General features: G+C 42.1%; 1 protein-coding gene across 1 annotated transcript in view; it reads left to right on the forward strand.

The window, feature by feature from the left end:
- TENM4 (teneurin transmembrane protein 4) overlaps positions 1 to 18,093 on the forward strand; it is a 543,700-nt gene that overhangs the window by 357,191 nt on the left and 168,416 nt on the right. The window contains exon 11 of the mRNA XM_006864983.1: positions 10,688 to 10,888. Coding sequence (XP_006865045.1) covers positions 10,688 to 10,888 — 201 coding nt within the window. The remainder of the gene's footprint in view (positions 1 to 10,687; positions 10,889 to 18,093) is intronic.

Below are 18,093 nucleotides of genomic sequence, written 5' to 3' on the forward strand. Positions count from 1 at the left end.
CACTTCCTTCTAAACTCATCTGGAGTCCTGGTGTGGTGCTGTGGGCTAATGCACGGGACTGTAAGTACAGTTTGAACTGCAAGGTCAGCAGTTCAAGCTTACCAGCCATTCCTTGGAACCCCTATACAGGTCACTGTAAGTTGGAGCTAACTCAACAGCACTTAAGAACGAAAAGTAAACTCATCTCTCTTCCTCTGTTTTTGAAATTGGGATTCTGTTATAGACCTCCTAATTCTGCCTTCTTTATGATCCTCCTGTATGCACATTCATGTCCTGCACAAGTGTCCCTTAGGCGCCTATGAATCTGTCTCCTCCTTCATAAACCTGGTTGAGCAAGGCTGCTAGTTAAACAGTGGCACTTGATGTCAGTCTTCTCTTAGAAAATATTACCAGATAAGTAAATACTCATATTTCATGCCAGAGCATCAACATATCCATGATCATAGAGCTAACTAATAGCAAGATGAGGCTTCAATCCATATAATTTTACTTCAGATCAATAGTCTTTTCTTCTTCACTGCCTGGGATTTCCAGATGGGAGGAGGAGTCTTGTTCATCACCATAGTCGAATAGATGTAGGTTTGAGTTCTGACTCTAACCTCCATTCCCTCATCTATAAAATGATAGCATCTCCCTCAGAGGGCTATTGTGATGATTCAATTAAATGACTATGTCAAGCACATAGAAAAGGAGCCCTGGTGTGGCACTGTAGGATAAGCACTGGACCGCTAACCACAAGGCCAGAAGTTCCAACCTACCAGTGACTCCTCAGAAACCCTATAGAGGGTCCCTATGAGTTGGAACTGAGCGGGTCTTACCAAGTTGCTATGTGGAAGAGAAATGGGGCAGTCTGCTTCTGTAAAGATTACAGCCTGGAAACTCTCTAGGGCAGTTCTACTCTGTCTTGTAGGCTTGCTATGACTTGGGATCATCTTGATGGCAACAGATTTAAACACATAGTGCAGTGTCTCACACATAGTCAATGCAACATTATTATATTGTTACAGGCAGCCCGAGGTTGTCAGTTTTTTATTTACATACAACCCCTAGTTAGAACCAACCCCATAAAACCTCTCCCTCCCCCATTCCCTGGCCCCTAGACACTCACTGGCCTAAATCTCTGCAGCCATTCATCCTCCCCCTCCTTTGTCTCCTTCCGCCCTGGTTCCTGTGGCTCCTGCTTTGGTTTCTGCTGTTTGCAGCCACCACGGCCACCATACAGCTGCCTCCCCCAACACTCTTGGGGGACTTCTCTACTCTGTCGACAACCCAACCTTCCTAGACATCCTTCCCACCCATGCCTCTGAGCCTCCACTTCCAAAATGCCCTGAGGAATACCTTCCCATCTTGCTCCTCCTCTTGCCTCTGCTGAGCCTCCCACCCCTGTCTTTCCCAGGGCAGGGATGCTGCTACCGCCAGTCAGCACAGGCTGGGAAGCCCCTGGCCCCATGCAACACCCCAATACTGCCACTACTGCCCTACTCTAAGGCACACAGTGATGTCCATCAAAACATTATTATTATTACTATATTATTATGTTAAAGTTGTTTTAGTGTATATGGAATTGGTTTTAAAAAAAAACTTTTTTATATATAGAAAAGTATATTAAATACTAGTAGATACTAACGTTTGACCAACTATTAGATATTAACCACACCTATTTTGTCTTTTATACCAATTCATCTTAAAACAACTTTATGAACACAATGGATTCATAATTCAGGGACTACCAGAATTGTTACTCTACGTAGTAGTATTCCGAGGACAATGGAAGCCCATTTCCTCTTTCCACCTTCTCGCTTTATCAAAAATCCTTTTGAAATGGACAGCTGACTCAGAATACTGGTCAGTATCTCCCATTCTCCAAAGTCTGGAGCTAATGAGTAAAGCAGTTCCACAGTGAGCTAGCCTTCCAATCCTGTTTGATATTCAACAGCTAACCCCTCTTACAGCATTATTTTCTCTTTTAAAAAAAAAAGAGAGAGGAGATATAACAGGACCATTTTCAAAGAGTGGGCAATAGGAAGGGATTTACGTCTAAAAAGCATTGCCTCTGAAGGCAGACTGTAGAAACCCCAAGTGTGGCCATCCTGATTCAGACTTGTTAACTCTGATGGGGATTGCTTTGGGCTGAGAGAGGAGGCGTGCCAGCCCCCACAACAGGAGAACTTGGCTTTCCAATCCTGACATAGGTGACTTGCATATGCTTTCCTTTTCATTTTAGTTACTTGAGGTGAAGACCCTGAGAAGGGACGAAAAACAGAAAGGAAATTCCACTTGAAACTGTAGGGGCTCACTCACCTCCAATCCCACCAATGTTGTGTTGGTGGGGAAGCTGGGAGTTGTTCTTGTCCAGATAAACCAGTACTGGATAGGGCCACAGAGCAGAAGAGTTATTTACAAAGAAAGCAAAGAAGTTGTTTAGATCTTTGATTTATGTTATCTATTTGAAAAGAAATGTTTTTACTCCTGCTTTCATTTCTGAGAAGGGCCATCTGGTATTGATTCCTTTTATTATTTGTGTTTCTTTGGGGGAGTGTCATTGCATATTTCTTGCATTTATTATAGAGTTTTCTTGTGGCCTTTGTCCTCCTCCCTCCTCTTCCTTGAGCTCTGCTCTAAGGGGTTTCATTGTGTTTATAAAACATCAGCTAACAAGTTTACTTTTCTCTCTCTGTCTTCCTTCTTATGAATTTTAGTGCCACATATTTTTTTAAAGCTTGAACTGAGCCAGCAGGTTGTTTAGAGGGACTCAGGGAAGGGACAGAAGAGAATAAATATACTTAGGCCTTTTGCAGTGAAATGGGAGACACAATGTTTTTGGACCCAGAGACCATCTCATAACTTGTGTGGTCACAAATATTTGGGGGGAAAGGTTATGTTTCCAGTGTAGCCTTCAGGCCTCATCATAGTACTAATGGGCTAAGCTTCTGCCAGAAATAGTGGCTTGAATGACAAGCCCTGCCGAATAGAAGTGCATCCTTTTTGGCACTTCTTTTAAGAAGAAACTAAATTGTCTTCTAAACAAAATTCAGCCTATACCACCCCAGCAACTTCTCCACTGCCCCTTCCTTACAGTGCTCTAACACCCCAGACCAGCTGGTTTTTCCATATTGTGTACAGCTCTCTGAAAGGTAAATATGACACTACCCTAGTGGGATGGTAAAAAGACAACTTTAATCCCATCCTAGGGTTCCTGTCACCCAGAAACTCCAGAGAGGGCAGGCAGATTCACAGTCTATGTATGACCTCTTTGGCAGGTAGAGCCTCAATGGAGCATAGAAAACGGCCCTAAGATTGGGATCTGTAGAGGCACAGGGACAACATTCTCCCCAGAGATTCTCAGCCAATACAGCACAGACTTCCTTTCGCTGCAAAGTCCTCTTTAACACTTGCTTTCCACACTAGCCCTGCAGTCCCTTTCCAAAGCTGACCTTCAGAAGGTATGATTAATTGCCTGAAGGTAGCCTCTCATCAGTTCCTTCTGATCTCTGTTCTCTGCCTGAACCATCAGCTAAAAGCCCAAGATTCTCTTTGCTGGTTTCTGGGTCCCTATTAGACTTATTACGTATAAGGTAGGACAGGAGTGTGATGCCAAGGGCCTCTTGCTAAAATTGGCACCCTCTCGACCTGCTTGCTAACAGTGGAGATTTATAGTTTTGTCTTCTGGGACGCCCTGGGATTCACAGAGACAATTTCAGTCCAAAGCTGGGGACAGGAACTTGGAGAATGGGAAATACCTTATAAGCCTTGGGATAGGAATTGCTAAATTGTTTCCTGTCAAATTATAAAGCTTTCTGGATTGAGGGACTTACCACAGTAGCCTAATGGACCAGAATAATCCTTCTGAGATTCTGAAATCTTAGGCAGGTCATGAAAATTTATCATTGCTATTATTTCTGTTATTTGTAATTACCGAGAAAACCAACAGATCTACTTTGACCTTTATTAAATGGTGTCCAGAGACAGCAGTAGAACAGATTCTTTGCCTGTGTTTGACTTTGTTACCTCTCCATTTGTCTCTATTTTTTTTCTTGTCTTGTTTTGATTTCCATTTTTAACCACTTAACTTTATGTGTTTATGCATATGTGTGGTAGTGGTGATGGTGTGCTGTGGAGTTGGTTCCAAGGCTGTAAATCTTTATATGAACATAAAGCCTCACCTTTCTCCCACAGAAGGGCTGGTAGTTTCGAACTTCTGACCTTGAGGTTAGCAGCCCAACTCACCAATCACTACGCTACCAGCACTCCTTATATATATATGTGTAGTATGTATATATATATATATATTCAGGTATTTTTGAGCCAGTAAAAATGTAGTTGTTGTTGTTGTTACATGCCATAAGTCAGTACTAACTCATAGCAACCATGTGCACAACAGAACAAAACACTGCCTGGTCCTGAGCCAACCTCGTAATTGTTGCCACACTTGAGACCATTGATGCTGCCACTTTGCCAGTCTAACTCGCTGGGCGTCTTCCTCTTTTTCTCTGACCTTACCAAACATGATATCCTGCTCCAGCTACTGTTCCCTCCTGAAACTATGCCCAAAGTATGAGAGACGAAGTTTGGCCATCCTGGTCTCCAAGGAGCACTCTGGCTGCACTTCTTCCAACCCAGATCTGTTTGTTCTTTTGGCAGCCCTTGGTACTTTCAATATTCTCCTCCAACACCATAACTCAAAAGCATCAATTCTTCTACAGTCTTCCTTATTCACTGTCTAGCTTTCGCATGCGTATGAGGTTATTGAAAATACCATGGCTTGGGTCAGGTGCACCTTAGTCCTCAAGCTGACATCTTTGCTCTTCAACACTTTAAAAAAGTCTCGTGCAGCAGATTTGCCTGATGCAATACATTGATTTCTTAACTGCTGCTTCCATGAATGTTGATAGTGGATCCAAGAATGAAGTCCTTGAGAACTTCAATCTTTCTTCATTGATAAGAATGTTGTTTATTGGTCCAGTGGTGAGGATTTTTGTTTTCTTTACATTGAGATGTAATTCATACTGAAGGCTGTGCTCTTTGATCTTCATCAGTAAGTATTTTAAGTCCTTTTCTCTTTCAGCAAGTAAGATTGTATCATCTGCATATTGCAGGTTGTTAATGAGTCTTCCTCCAATCCTGATGCCACGTTTTTCTTCATAGAATCCAGCTTCCCGGATTATTTGCTCAGCATACAGGTTGAATAAGTATGGTGAAAGAATACAACCTTGTCACACACTTTTCTTCATTTTAAACCATACAGTTTCCCGTGTTCTGTTCGAACAACTGCCTCTTGGTCCATGTACAGATTCCTCATGAGCACAATTAAGTGTTTCGGAATACTCATACTTCACAATGTTGTCCATAGCTTGTCATGATCCACACAATCGAAAGCCTTTGTGTAATCAATAAAGCACAGGTAAACATCTTTCTGGTATTCTCTGCTTTCAGCCAAGATCCATCATCAGACATCGGCCATGATATCCCTTGTTCCACGGCCTCTTCTGCATCCTGCTTGAATCTCTGGAAGTTCTCTGTCAATGTATGCTAGCAACCATTTCTACCTTTAGTGAAACTTTACTCGCATGGGATATCAAAGATATTATCCAATGATTTCTGCATTCCATTGGGTCACCTCTCTTTGGAATGGGCACAAATATACATCTATTCCAATAAATTGGACAGATGGTTGTCTTCCACATTTCTTGGCATAGAGGAGTGAGTGCCTTCAGTACCACCTCACTTTCTTGAAAGATTTCAATTTTTATTCCATCAATTCCTGGTGCCTTATTCTTTGTCAATTCCTTCAATGCACCTTGGACTTCCTCCTTCAGTATCATTGGCTCTTGATCATATGCTGCCTCTTGAAATGGTTGAACATCAACCATTTCCTTTTGGTACAGTGACTCTGTGTATTCCTTCCATCTTCTTTTGATGCTTTCTGCATCATTCAATAATTTGCCCAGAGAATCCTTCAATAGCTAAAGTCAAGGCTTGAATTTTTGCTTCCATTCCCCCAGCTTGAGAAATGCTGTGCGTGTTCTTCCCTTTTGATTTTCTGACTCCAGATCTTTGCACATTTCGTTATAATATTTGACTTTGTCGTCTCGAGCTTACCTTTAAAAATTTCTGTTCAGCTCTTGTACCTCATTTCTTCCATTTGCTTTAGCATCTCTACACTAGAGAGCAAGTTTCAGTGTCTCTTCTGACATCCATTTTGATCTTTCCTTCTTTCTTGTCTTCATAATGACTTTTTGCTTTCTTCTTGTATGATGTTTTTGATGAAGACCACAACTCTTCTGGTCTTTGGTTTTTAGTGTTTAATGTATCAGATCTGTTCTTTAGATGATCTCTAATTTCAGGTGGGATATATTTAAGGTCATATTTTTGGCTCTTGTGGATTTGTTTTCATTTTCTTCAGCTTCAGTTTGAATTTTCATATGAGCAGTTGATGGTCTGTTCCACAATCTGCCCCTGGCCTTGTTTTGACTGATGATATGGAGCTTTTCCACCATCTCTTTCTACAGATGTAGTCAATTTGATTTCTGTGTATTTGAAATGAACAAATTATTTGTTTTGCAGAATTCTGTCATGTGCTCTCCAGCATCATTTCTATCACCAAAGCCAACTATTGATCCTTCCTCTTTGTTTCCAACCATTGCATACCAATCACCACTAATGATCAATACATCTTAATTGCATGCTTGATCAATTTCAGATAGAAGAAGTTGGCAGAATTCTTCTATTTCATCCTCACTGGCTTTATTGGTTGTTGTGTAAATTTGAATAATAGTGGTATATGAACCAGTCCTTCCTGTAGGTAAATGGATATTATCATATCACAGACAGCATTGTACCTCATGACTGATCTTGATATGTTCTTTTTGATGATGAATGCAATACCATTCCTCTTCAATTTGTCATTCCCAGCATAGTAAACCATGTGGTTGTCAAATTCAAAATGTAACCAATACCAGTCCATTTCAGATCACTAATGCCTAAGATATTGATGTTTATGCATTCCATTTCATTTTTGACAATTTCCAGTTTTCCTAAATTCATACTTTGTACATTCCATGTTCCAATTATTAATAGATGTTTACCGCTGTTTCTCTTAATTTTGAGTTGTATCGTATCAGCAAATGAAGGTCCTGAGGGCTTTACTCCCACAGTTTTACTCCATTCGTGTCATCATAGTCAACTCTACTTTGAGGAGGCAACTCTTCCCCAGTCATATTTTGAGTGCCTTCCAACCCAAGGGGCTCATTTTCCAGCACTATATCTGACAGTTTTTCTTTGCTCTTCATAAGGTTTTCAGTGACTAAATATTTGGAAGTAGTTCCTCTCTCCTTCTTCCTAGTCTGTCTTCATCTGGAAGATCATCTGAAATCTGTCCACCATTGGTGACCTTGCTGATATTTAAAATACCCGTGGCATAGCTTCCAGATCACTCTATGCTACCAGCGCCCCTTATATATATGTGTAGTATATATGTATTCGGGTGTTTTGAGCCAATAAAAATGTAGAAGAAATAGCAAAAGGCTTGCTCTAGGAAAAGAGTGATTTGAATTTAAATTCCTCCACTTACATTTGTACAATTCTGGGCAAGTTATTCAACTTCTACATGCTTTAGTTTCCTTGTCAGTAAAATGAAGATTATGATGGCATCTGCCTCAAAGTACCTTTGTAAATATTAAATGAGGTTTTATACATACATGCATATATACATATATACACATAGAGAGAGAGTGCTGGTGTGTCACTATAGGATAAGCAGTGGACCCCAAGGTTAGTTTGAACCAGAAGGTTGGTGGTTCAAGCTCACAAGCCACTCCTTGGAAACCCCATATGGTGTCACTATGAGTCGAAACTGACTTGAGGGCACTTGACAATAAATCCTTAGCAGGCAAATATCTGATCCATAAGAGGGACTGAGTTAATGCTAACTGGTTTTGTTTTTGTCATCATTCAGCTCTTAGCAAACGGTCACTCCTGATCCCTGATCTTCATGCTTAACTTTTATGTCTATAAGTTGAATCTCTTTAAAGACTGAAAGCAAAGTTTTCTTTCTGCACTGATCCTCAAGATAAATGCTTTCAGAATATGTAGCCTTTTGTAAAGTCTCTAACCATTCGTGTCTGTGAATCTTAACATACCCAGCCTGGGTGTCAAATATATTGGATTTATAAAAGATGATTGATAAATACAGTAAAAGTGTGTTTGAATGATAATGAGCTTTGACCACTGTCTTTCTAAGTCAAGCTACCCATGTCCTGATAAAACAACAAGAAGTGACTTTTTTTGCAACATTTTCTACATTCCTTTCAAATCCCCAATATCATTTGATCCTCAGGGAAACCTGAGAGGTATGTATTTTTAGTATACCTGTTGTATAGGTTTGTTGTTGTTGTTAAGTACTGTGGAGTCGATTCTGACTCATAGTGACCTTTCTGAGGCTATAAATCTTTACGAGAGCAGAACACCTCACCTTTCTCCCATGGAATGACTGGTAGTTTCGAACTGCTGACCTTGCGGTTGGCAGCCCGACTTGTAACCACTACGCTACCAGAGCTCCTTGCTGTATAGGTAGGAAACTCAAAACAGGTATGTAACTTGACCATGGTCAGAGAACCAATAAGTTTTGTGCCTTGACCCTTGAATGGAGGTCCTCAGAGACCAAATGCTAAGCTGTTACTTTTATAGCATAAAGACTTCCTCATGACCCTTGTGAGGAGGGATCTGGCCACACTCACTGCAGTCTGTCAGCACACTTTTTCCAACAGTCTTATGTTGGGTCTTCTCTCAGACACCACTTTCCCCTTTCAGAAATAAGAGCATCCTCAGCCTCCCTAAATGAAAAGACCCTAACAACTTTTTAGCAGAGTAGAGAACCTAGACCTTTGCCCATTGCATTCTCGCAAGTGCCTTTTGAACTTTCCATGTGAACTTGAGACACATGATAAGTTAACCCTCTTCTCCAGTTGGTGATTTATGGATAATTGGAGGTCAGTGGGGTCCTGGTATGGCACAGAAAGATCAGCACTGGACTGCTAACCATAATGTTGGCGATTCAAACCCACCAGCTGCTCCTCAGAAATCCTGTACATGGTCGCTGTGAGTTGGAACCAACTTGACAGCACTTAACAACAACAACAACAACATAACTAACACTTTTATTTGGGAAAATCAGTCCCAGTAACTGAAACGGAATCAGCTTCAGAATCAGACAAAACTGTTTTCAACTCCTTTTATAACCAGGACTAGCAGTGACATCTTGGATAAATTATATACCTACCTTTCTTAGCCTCAGCTTCCTCATGTGCACCTCATTAGACTGCAGAACTGATAGTGTAAACCATCTACTACAGTGCAAACACAGAAAAGGTCCCCACAAAAATTCTTCATTAGTCTCCTTTTCTGTGTCCTGGGTTGGTCTCTTAATACCACTTTGACCTTGGGCCCTTGGAGCCACAGTTAGGTAGTTCACCTGCCCTGTAAGAAGAAGCTGTGCAGAATCCACACATATAACTTACTTGAATATAGTTATCAAAATGTTGGCCCTCTGGAAAGTGAGGTTCAAAAGTTTATATCAGCTCTTTGTCTTATCTGAACTTGGAGCAGCTTTCCAGCTACAGCCCCTCATCCCCTGAAAATGTGCACCTGCACCAAATTCATCTGCACCCCTTCCCTGATCAGGAGCACCTCTCAGTGATACTGAAACCACCCCAGACACGGACAGATGAGTGCTCCAGCCGCTTGACAGCCCCACATTCCCTGACCTCACTTACTTCTAGTCGAAGCTTCCAAACCAGCACCATCTCAAGGGACATTGACACAGCAGCCAAGGTCATCAGGGCTAGGGCTGCCACAGTGGGAGGGGCTGGCTCTGGAGCTGGGATTGGAACTGTGGTTGGGAGCCTTATCATTGGTTATGCCAGGAACCCTTCTCTGAAGCAGCAGCTCTTCTACTACACTGTTCTGGGCTTTGCCCTCCCAGAGACCACGGGATCTTTTGTTTGATGGTGGCCTTTCTCATCCTCTTCGCCATGTGAAGGAGTCGTCTGCACTTCCCTAGTTCTTTTTTTCCATGTCTCATCTGCCCTACGTCTTCCTTTCCCTGTACCTCCCCAGGCAGCCTGGGGAAAGTCATTGGCTCAGGATTTGACAGAAGGAAGGTAACTAAATGCTGTATTAAAAAGAGAAAAAAAAAGTTTATATCAGGCACAGTAGGAGGAGGATGAAGCTAAATGCATTGTCATTTAAATTAATGCTCACATAAACAAAATTGTACCAGCTCCTGTTCTAGAAGACAGTGAATAGAGGTGAGCCAAAATCAGTAATCTATTATTGTAGTTACTACAGAGATAGGAAGCAGTAAGCCCTAAAGTGATGCTTAATATACATTTCTTGCTTTGTCCACCCCACAATCCTATGAGACAGGAATTTTTACCCACATTTTACAGACAAAGGAGCAGAGACTCAGATTAAGATGGCTCAGTCAAAGCCACTGGATAGAGCTGGGAACCAAGGGCTGTCATTGACAAAGTTACTGCTCGTCACTATGCCAAGCAGCCTTTCCATAGGAAATGTGTCTTTCTACCAGAACAAGGGAAGTCTCTTCATTAAAAGTTGAGCGATCTGCCTATGGAAGTGTCCCCCTTTGTATTCCAATGTTGACCTCTCTTTTCTTCCCTCTGCTTCCCAGTGGACTGTATGGATCCCACATGCTCAGGCCGGGGTGTGTGCGTGAGAGGTGAATGCCACTGCTCTGTCGGATGGGGAGGCACCAACTGCGAGACACCCAGAGCCACGTGCTTGGACCAGTGCTCAGGTCACGGAACCTTCCTCCCAGACACTGGACTTTGCAGCTGCGACCCCAGCTGGACTGGACACGATTGCTCTATTGGTAAATGTGGGGAGCAGAAGGGTGCAGCATGGATAATGGGGGGAGGTGTCAGTTTGTAATGTGTTCACCATTTCAGCCCTGATCAGTGATGAGACCTGTTCTTAATTGTGGCAGTACCTCTGGATGCATTGCTTTTTTCCTGAAACACTTTACCAGCAGCACCTCTACTCCTAGATGAGCAGAAGATTAAAATACTACATCCTCACATCATTCCTTTCATAAGGACATTGCTCTTTAATGCTGTGTGTTTGCCAAACACTCTCATCTCACATTAAGATGATGGTCTTCAGAAGCCAGGCCTATAAGAAACAATATATTCCTAGACAAGTTCTACAGGGGATGAGGTTTTAAAGGACACACACTCCACCCAACTAACCCTTTGATTTTACCCATCTCCTCAGAATGAAATCTAAACTCAGTATAATACTTAGAGTTTTCTATGATCTGGCCCCCACTTGATTGTTTGGTCAGATCCTCTACTAGACTGTAAGCATCATGATGGTAGCAAACATGCCTTATTCATCTCTGCATCCCCAGGTCACAGTATAGGCCTGATCCCTGATGAATGAATTAATGAGCAGATAATTCAATGTGTTCTTGATGGTTGTTACATTTGGTTCACCATATGATTTAATCATATAAGGTTCAAAGGACAGATATATTGTCACCTTTAAGTTTGTAAGCACTCTATGGTTTATAGACTACTCAGGATGAGAATTACTTAGAACCTATGTGAAGTACTTGTTGTTAAGTACCATGGACTCATAGTGACCCTGCACAGGGTTTCTAAGACTGCAAATCTTTACGGGAGCAGAGAGCCTCATCTTTCTCCCACAGAACGGATGGTAGTTTTGAACTGCCAACCTTGAGGTTAGCAGCCCAATTCTTAACCATTATGCTACCAGAGCTCCTTATGTGAAGTACTTAGTATTATTACATAGTAGATCATGGTATCATCCTGTTTTACAGTTTAGTTAATACTTTAATCAATGGATATTTATTGAGCACTCTTGTAATCATAGAGAATAAGGAGATAAACAAGTTAAGTCCTTACCTTTGTAGAATTTGCATTCTTATTGGAGGGGGCAGGCAGCAAACAAACTCAAACTCAGTTTTTTTTAATAATCTTGTCCAAGGACACACACATACACAACTAAAAAATGATAGCATCTCCAACTGTATTTTTACTTGAATATGTTTCCTAACCATTTCATACTGTTTGGAAAATAGTGAAGCTCTGATTATTGGCTCATTATGTTGTGTTTTAACAGTTCTTGTGTGATCAGGAAAGCTGGTTGAATCCTTTTGCAGGCCTGAGATCCTTGTAGCATTTATGCCTTTGAAATACGTTGAATTGTCTTTCCCCATTGGATGGAGAATTTATGTTTAGTTGACACTCTAAATTGGACTTTTATCCTTGTTTGCAATGCTCATGTAAAGACATGATTACAAGCATGGACATTCAGGGTCTCAGGAATAATTATTTTTATATAGCTCTGTTTATGGTGTTATAATAAATGGCCTCTTAAAGTTTTGCTGGCTTGTATTGTTCATGATGTAGCCACAGAGCTAATATATGATAGGTATATAGCTGTCCCTTGCATTGTTAATCCTTGAAGAAACTCCATGGCCTCAAAGGCAGGCAGGTATAACTTTGTGTAAGATTCCTCAGTATTCTTTACTGGCCCTATAGATGGAAACAGTAGAGCCATTAGAAGGCACTTTAGAATTGTGAGATCTGGTCCCCTTCAGTTCTTTGTACACTACTTTTCATAACTGGCATCAAAACTATACAGCCTAATGTGTGGTGACCAATCAGCACAACGTGGTGTCATGAGCTCCTGAGCCAGACAGACCTGGGATTAAATCTGTGCTCTGCTAATTGCTAGTTATGACTTTGGGCAAGTTCCTTAACCTCCCTCCCTCCCTCAGCTGTAAAATGAGGATAATAAAAGTACTTATTTCCGGGGTTTTCGCGAGTGTTGAATGAGGAGCTCTGGTGGGGCAATGGTGAAGAATTTGACTGTTAACACAGAGGTTGATGATTTGAAACCATCCAATGGCTCCATGGAAGAAAAACCTGGCAGTCTGCTTCTGTAAAGATTACAGCCAAGAATGACCAATGGGGATGGCTCTACACTGTGGGGTATATGTTGCCCACCAATGTTTTCAGCCTCTTAAGTTTCTTGGGAATCTTCTATCCCAGTTATTGTATGTGCCTTGTTGTTGTTTCTAAGTGCCATCAAGTCAGTTCAGTTCCATCTCATAGCAACTCCATATAGTGTTTCTGAGGCTGTACATCTCTGTGGGAGTAGAAAGCTTCATCTTTCTACCATGGAGCAGCTGGTGGGCTCAAACTGTGGACCTTGTGGTTGGCAATCCAGTTCTTATCATACAGAGTCAGAGCGATCCTGAGTATGTGCCTTGCATGAATCTGAAGAAACAAGCCTCTCTCCACCAATCCTACCATCAGAGTCCACTTGGGACATATGTGTCCCACATAATTGAATCAAAATCCACATTACTTTTTTTAAGTTTTTTGTTTTGTTTTGAATTTCAGCATGCCTTGCTTTACTGAAAAGACATGGCATCGAAAAAAAGTTCAAAGAGAAAATAATTCAGCCAGGAAAGGGTTAAGATAATGCAGCAGAAAAGCCTACTTGACTCATAATAAAGGTTCAAAACCTGTTAACTGTTGTTACAATTATGATTAAAACACACGTTTGTGATATCCCTGATAGACAAAGACATCATTGCCTCCCCTTACAATGGTAATGACAATTTGTATTTATCAAGGGTCTCACAGCGTACAAAGAAACATTTCACACAGAAATACAGACAGATATACACTCACATACACACCACAACACCATCCCTGTGAGGAAAGGATGCCAGGTGTGGTCATAGCCTAAGACAGCACACCATGATGCTCAGGGAGTTGCAGTGACTCCCTGGTGAGTGTTAAAGTTATGAGTCAAACCCTTGCCTAGGACTCCAGGTCTAGCCTGCTTCCTGTCATTCTCTACTGCCTCCCTAGAGAGCACTGTTTCTCCCCAGTTGTCACATCCCCTCTGGCAGCCATTTTTAAGGATAATGAAAGCACCTCAGCTGCTCTCTCTCCCCAACCCCTACTGTTTAGGCAGTACCTACCTGGGATCAATTCTGAGTCCACCACTTGCTGTGTGACCTTGGTAAGGTACTTAACTTTTCTAGACTTTAGTTTCCTTATGTGAGAAATACAGACAAGAATAGTACGTACCTCTGAGGGTTATATAACCTGTGTGCACACTTAGAACAGTGCCTGTCACAGAGTAAGCACTTGATGTCCTAGGGCACTTTCCCTGAGTGGCTGTTCATTTAGATCTGTCTTTTGTGGTGAAGCTAAGCAACAGCTGCCTTGTTGACTGAATGCCACAATAGCTCAGAGACTGTCTTGATGTTCAGAGCATTGGACTTTATGTAGGAGTACGTGCCCCACTTGTAGAATGACTTCAGCAAGTGGCTTGGTCATCCATTTTCCCTAAACTTAATTATTTTCACCTTGGGTACATTTACGTTATGGAATTGTTGTGAGGGCTAAATGAGAGAAGGTAAAGTGGTAACATGGTCTGGCACACTCAGACCCTCAGCAGTGGTAGCTCTGTTAGCATTTTTGTGACCTGCTGCCCAGAGCCTTACCATCAGGCACTGCGGGTCAGCAGCCACAAACCCAGTGATCTTTGAACCATCAGCGTTGACTCTGGGTTGTTGGACTGGGAAACACGTGCCCCTGCTGTCCACCTCCTCCTAGGATGAGTGTCTTGCTGTTTGGCACTGAGAACAGGATTTAATGAAAACAGCTTAAATCAACATGCCCTGTACTCAGCAACCAGCCATGTAATGAAATGTGAGCTGACAAGTTCCCTAGCACATTGGTTAGGTTTGTGGAAACAGTGAAGTCGGGTTTCATGCAAGTGTTTACTCAGGGCCCTGGTTTCTCAGCATCTTGACTTCCAGTCGCTTCTCAGAAAGTCTCCCTTAAATCTATGTTGCCTTCTTTCATGACACATCACACAAGAGAACTGTTTGAATAGATTCTGTGGCCCCAAAGACTTAACGTTATATGGACCCTACCCTTACCTCCATCCAGCACAGCTCTGTCCTCAATGCTAGTAGGCCCAGCTGGACGTGGTGACCTGAGCCATTTGGGTGGTAGAGTTAAGGGTGAATAATGCTGTTGTTTTATAGATGGGATAGAGTTGAAGAAGGGAAATGACTTGGCCAAAGTAGTTCAACTGACTAATCAGTGGCCAAGACTGAATTAACTCCAGGCCCATTCCTCCTGACAATCACAGGATGGAACATTAAGAGTTACCCATTAATTTATGCTCACCATGTTCCAAGCACTGAAATAAGTGTTTTACAACTACTATCTTAGTTAATGCTCATAACAACCCCTAGATGAGGAAACTGAGGCAACATTTCCCATTAATGGTAGGGCCCAGGTTCAAACCAGAAAGGACCCAAGTTTACTCATCAGCACACAGTATACTGTGCATGTATTATAACTATGTTCCTCACTGGCCAAACTGTGAACTCTATGAGGTCAGGGCCTATCTTTGTATCCTTAGCACAAGGTCACACATGAATGAGGTTCTCAGTAAGAATTGAATAGCTTAACCAGTCAATGGTCAGAGTGATAAAATGAGAACCCCCTGGGAGCACAGAAGAAGGAGGGGCTACAGCTGAAGACTGCTCTGGAAGGCTCTAGCACATTGTGAGATGGCCTAATGAATCTCTTCTTTCTCAGCACCGCACACACATACATCACACACACACTCTACAGGGCTAAAGTCAAACCCCCTGGGCTCCTTGTCACTTTCCAAAGTGGCTCATGTTAGTTTCATGTGCAGTGCCAGTGAGCCAGAACCCCTTCTGGACAAGGGCTGGCATCATTCACCTCCTCCAAGCCATCAACCCAGGGGGCAGCCCTGTTGTGCTGGATGCCTCATCAGCTTTTGCATAAAATGGGTATGCTCCCAGCACTGCTGAGCTGAGCGACTCCTCCTGCACCACCAACCCCCAGATGCTTTAGTTGGCTTTTTATCCGCTTAGCTAGGAGCTACCTTAGGAAAAGGGAAGGAGTTGAACCTCTCTGAGATGTTCTTTCGAATTGGAGCAGTCTTCCTTCCTTTCAGAGCCTCATGAATTCTAAAGAAAATTTCAGACTCTGTGGTATTTTCCAGGGTACCATTTCAAATGCAGTGCCTTCTCCTCATACTTTGTCCCTCCTCTGGCTCTCCCTCAGACCTCCCATCCTCCCTACTCCCCACCTCCACAGCTTTCCATTGTCTGGCCCCCTAAATTCACTCCTTAGCTCCGCTGCTCTTTGAGCTCTCTCCAGTCTTATCTTTCATAAATGACTTTTATTTGGGAGGGCTCTTGCACTACATTTTATTCCTTTGGGGTGCTGGCTCATTGAAGATGTGCATGGCAGAGATTCTGATTATAAAATGCTTATGTTGGTGGTTTATGATTCTTACCATTTCTTCTCAGTTGAGTTTCACGGAATAGTGGGTGGAAATGTTTTAGAGATTCAGTGACATGGGTTTGGAGGTAGAGTGTGCAATCAGTAAGAATTGTATGGGATTTTTAATAGAACCACACTACATTCTCAAGACACAGCTTATCCATAAAATGTGACTAACTTTGCAGGGTTTTTCAAATTATCATATATATATCCTGGTGTGGCACTGTGAATTAATGTGCCAGACTGCGAAGCTGTTTGAACTGCAAGGTCGGCAGTTCAAGCTCACCAGCTGCTCCTCGGAAACCCTATACAGGATCGCTATGGGTCAGAACCGACTCGACAGCACTTCACAACAACAACAACAACACACACACACATATATATATATATATAGAGAGAGAGAGAGAGAGAGAGAAAGATTGTTATATTGATATATACTACATTCATACACGTTGTTGTTGTTAAGTGCTCTCTAATCAGTTCTGACTCATAGCAACCCTTGTATAGGGTTTCAAAGGAGTGGTTTGTGGATTGTAATTATTGATCTTGTAGTTCAAATTGATCTTGCAGTCTGCTGCTAATCCTATATATATGAGGGACTTCAAAAAGTTCATGAAAAAAATATGATTTGTTATGATGTCTAGCAAGGTATCTGGTATCTGGTAAGCACTCAGTAAATGAAGTATTGTGTATCTTTTCAGAACCCATAATTCAGTCTAACTTAGCCAAATAGTCTTTAAGCTATGAGACATTGACATTTGTGGGCAGTTTATATAGTTAAAGTTGGTAGCCAAGAGCCAAGAAGCCCTGGATTTGAGTCCATGTGCCTGAACTCTCAGCGACTCACTAACCTTGTAATTTTTGAGCCTCTCAAAAGACCATAGTTATGAAAGAGCATGGTCTATTTGGAAAGTCCTACTTTAGTCTGACTGAAAAGTAGGAGCCAAGGGGGTAAGTGGCAAGAAGTAAGGCCATAAAGGTAGGCATGGTCCAAATCAAAGAATCCACAGAATGTTTGACTGAAAATCTTGCATTTAAAAGCAATGCAACCTTCATTGTAAACCCCTTTCCAAGACTAAGACTCAATGAGAATATATGCTCTGATTGGTGACCATGCTCATCACCGATAAGGGCAAGTAAGGGAAAAACAGCAATGAAGCTGCAAGCTAAGCCCTACAATGTTCAATAGACTTCTGTCAACCTGGGTGGAGACCTGGTTGGCCAGCAGTGTGGCAAGACATGGGGACTCTTGGGCCCAGAGTCAGTGACACAGCCACAGAGGACTAGAGTGGAGAGTGAAGCATCCAGCTGATAGGAAGAGAGGGCATATGCACAAGAACACCCACACGTGCAGATCATACCCACTTGACCTGGCTTCAATGACTGTATGATCAGAGCTCAACCAGAAGAAGAAAGAAGAGGGAAAAAAGAGTTATCTGATACAGTTTGATGAACTTGACCTACACCTATGGATTCAGTAGCTCAAAAGAGGGAACAAATCCTTACAGCAAGGATCATTCCTACCCCCTCCATACATGGAGTAGACAAGGATGGGCAACTTGGACATTGGCTACCCAAAATGGGTGGCGCTACAAAGGCAAGAAGTGACTGGCTTACAAGCTTTCAAGAGGGAACCTATATTCAGAGGACATGAAGGAAGGTAGAATCTCCACTGAGTAGTATCCAATCTGTCTAG

Source organism: Chrysochloris asiatica, unplaced genomic scaffold (assembly GCF_000296735.1).
Source record: "Chrysochloris asiatica unplaced genomic scaffold, ChrAsi1.0 scaffold00074, whole genome shotgun sequence".
In the NCBI taxonomy this organism is placed as follows: domain Eukaryota; kingdom Metazoa; phylum Chordata; class Mammalia; order Afrosoricida; family Chrysochloridae; genus Chrysochloris; species Chrysochloris asiatica.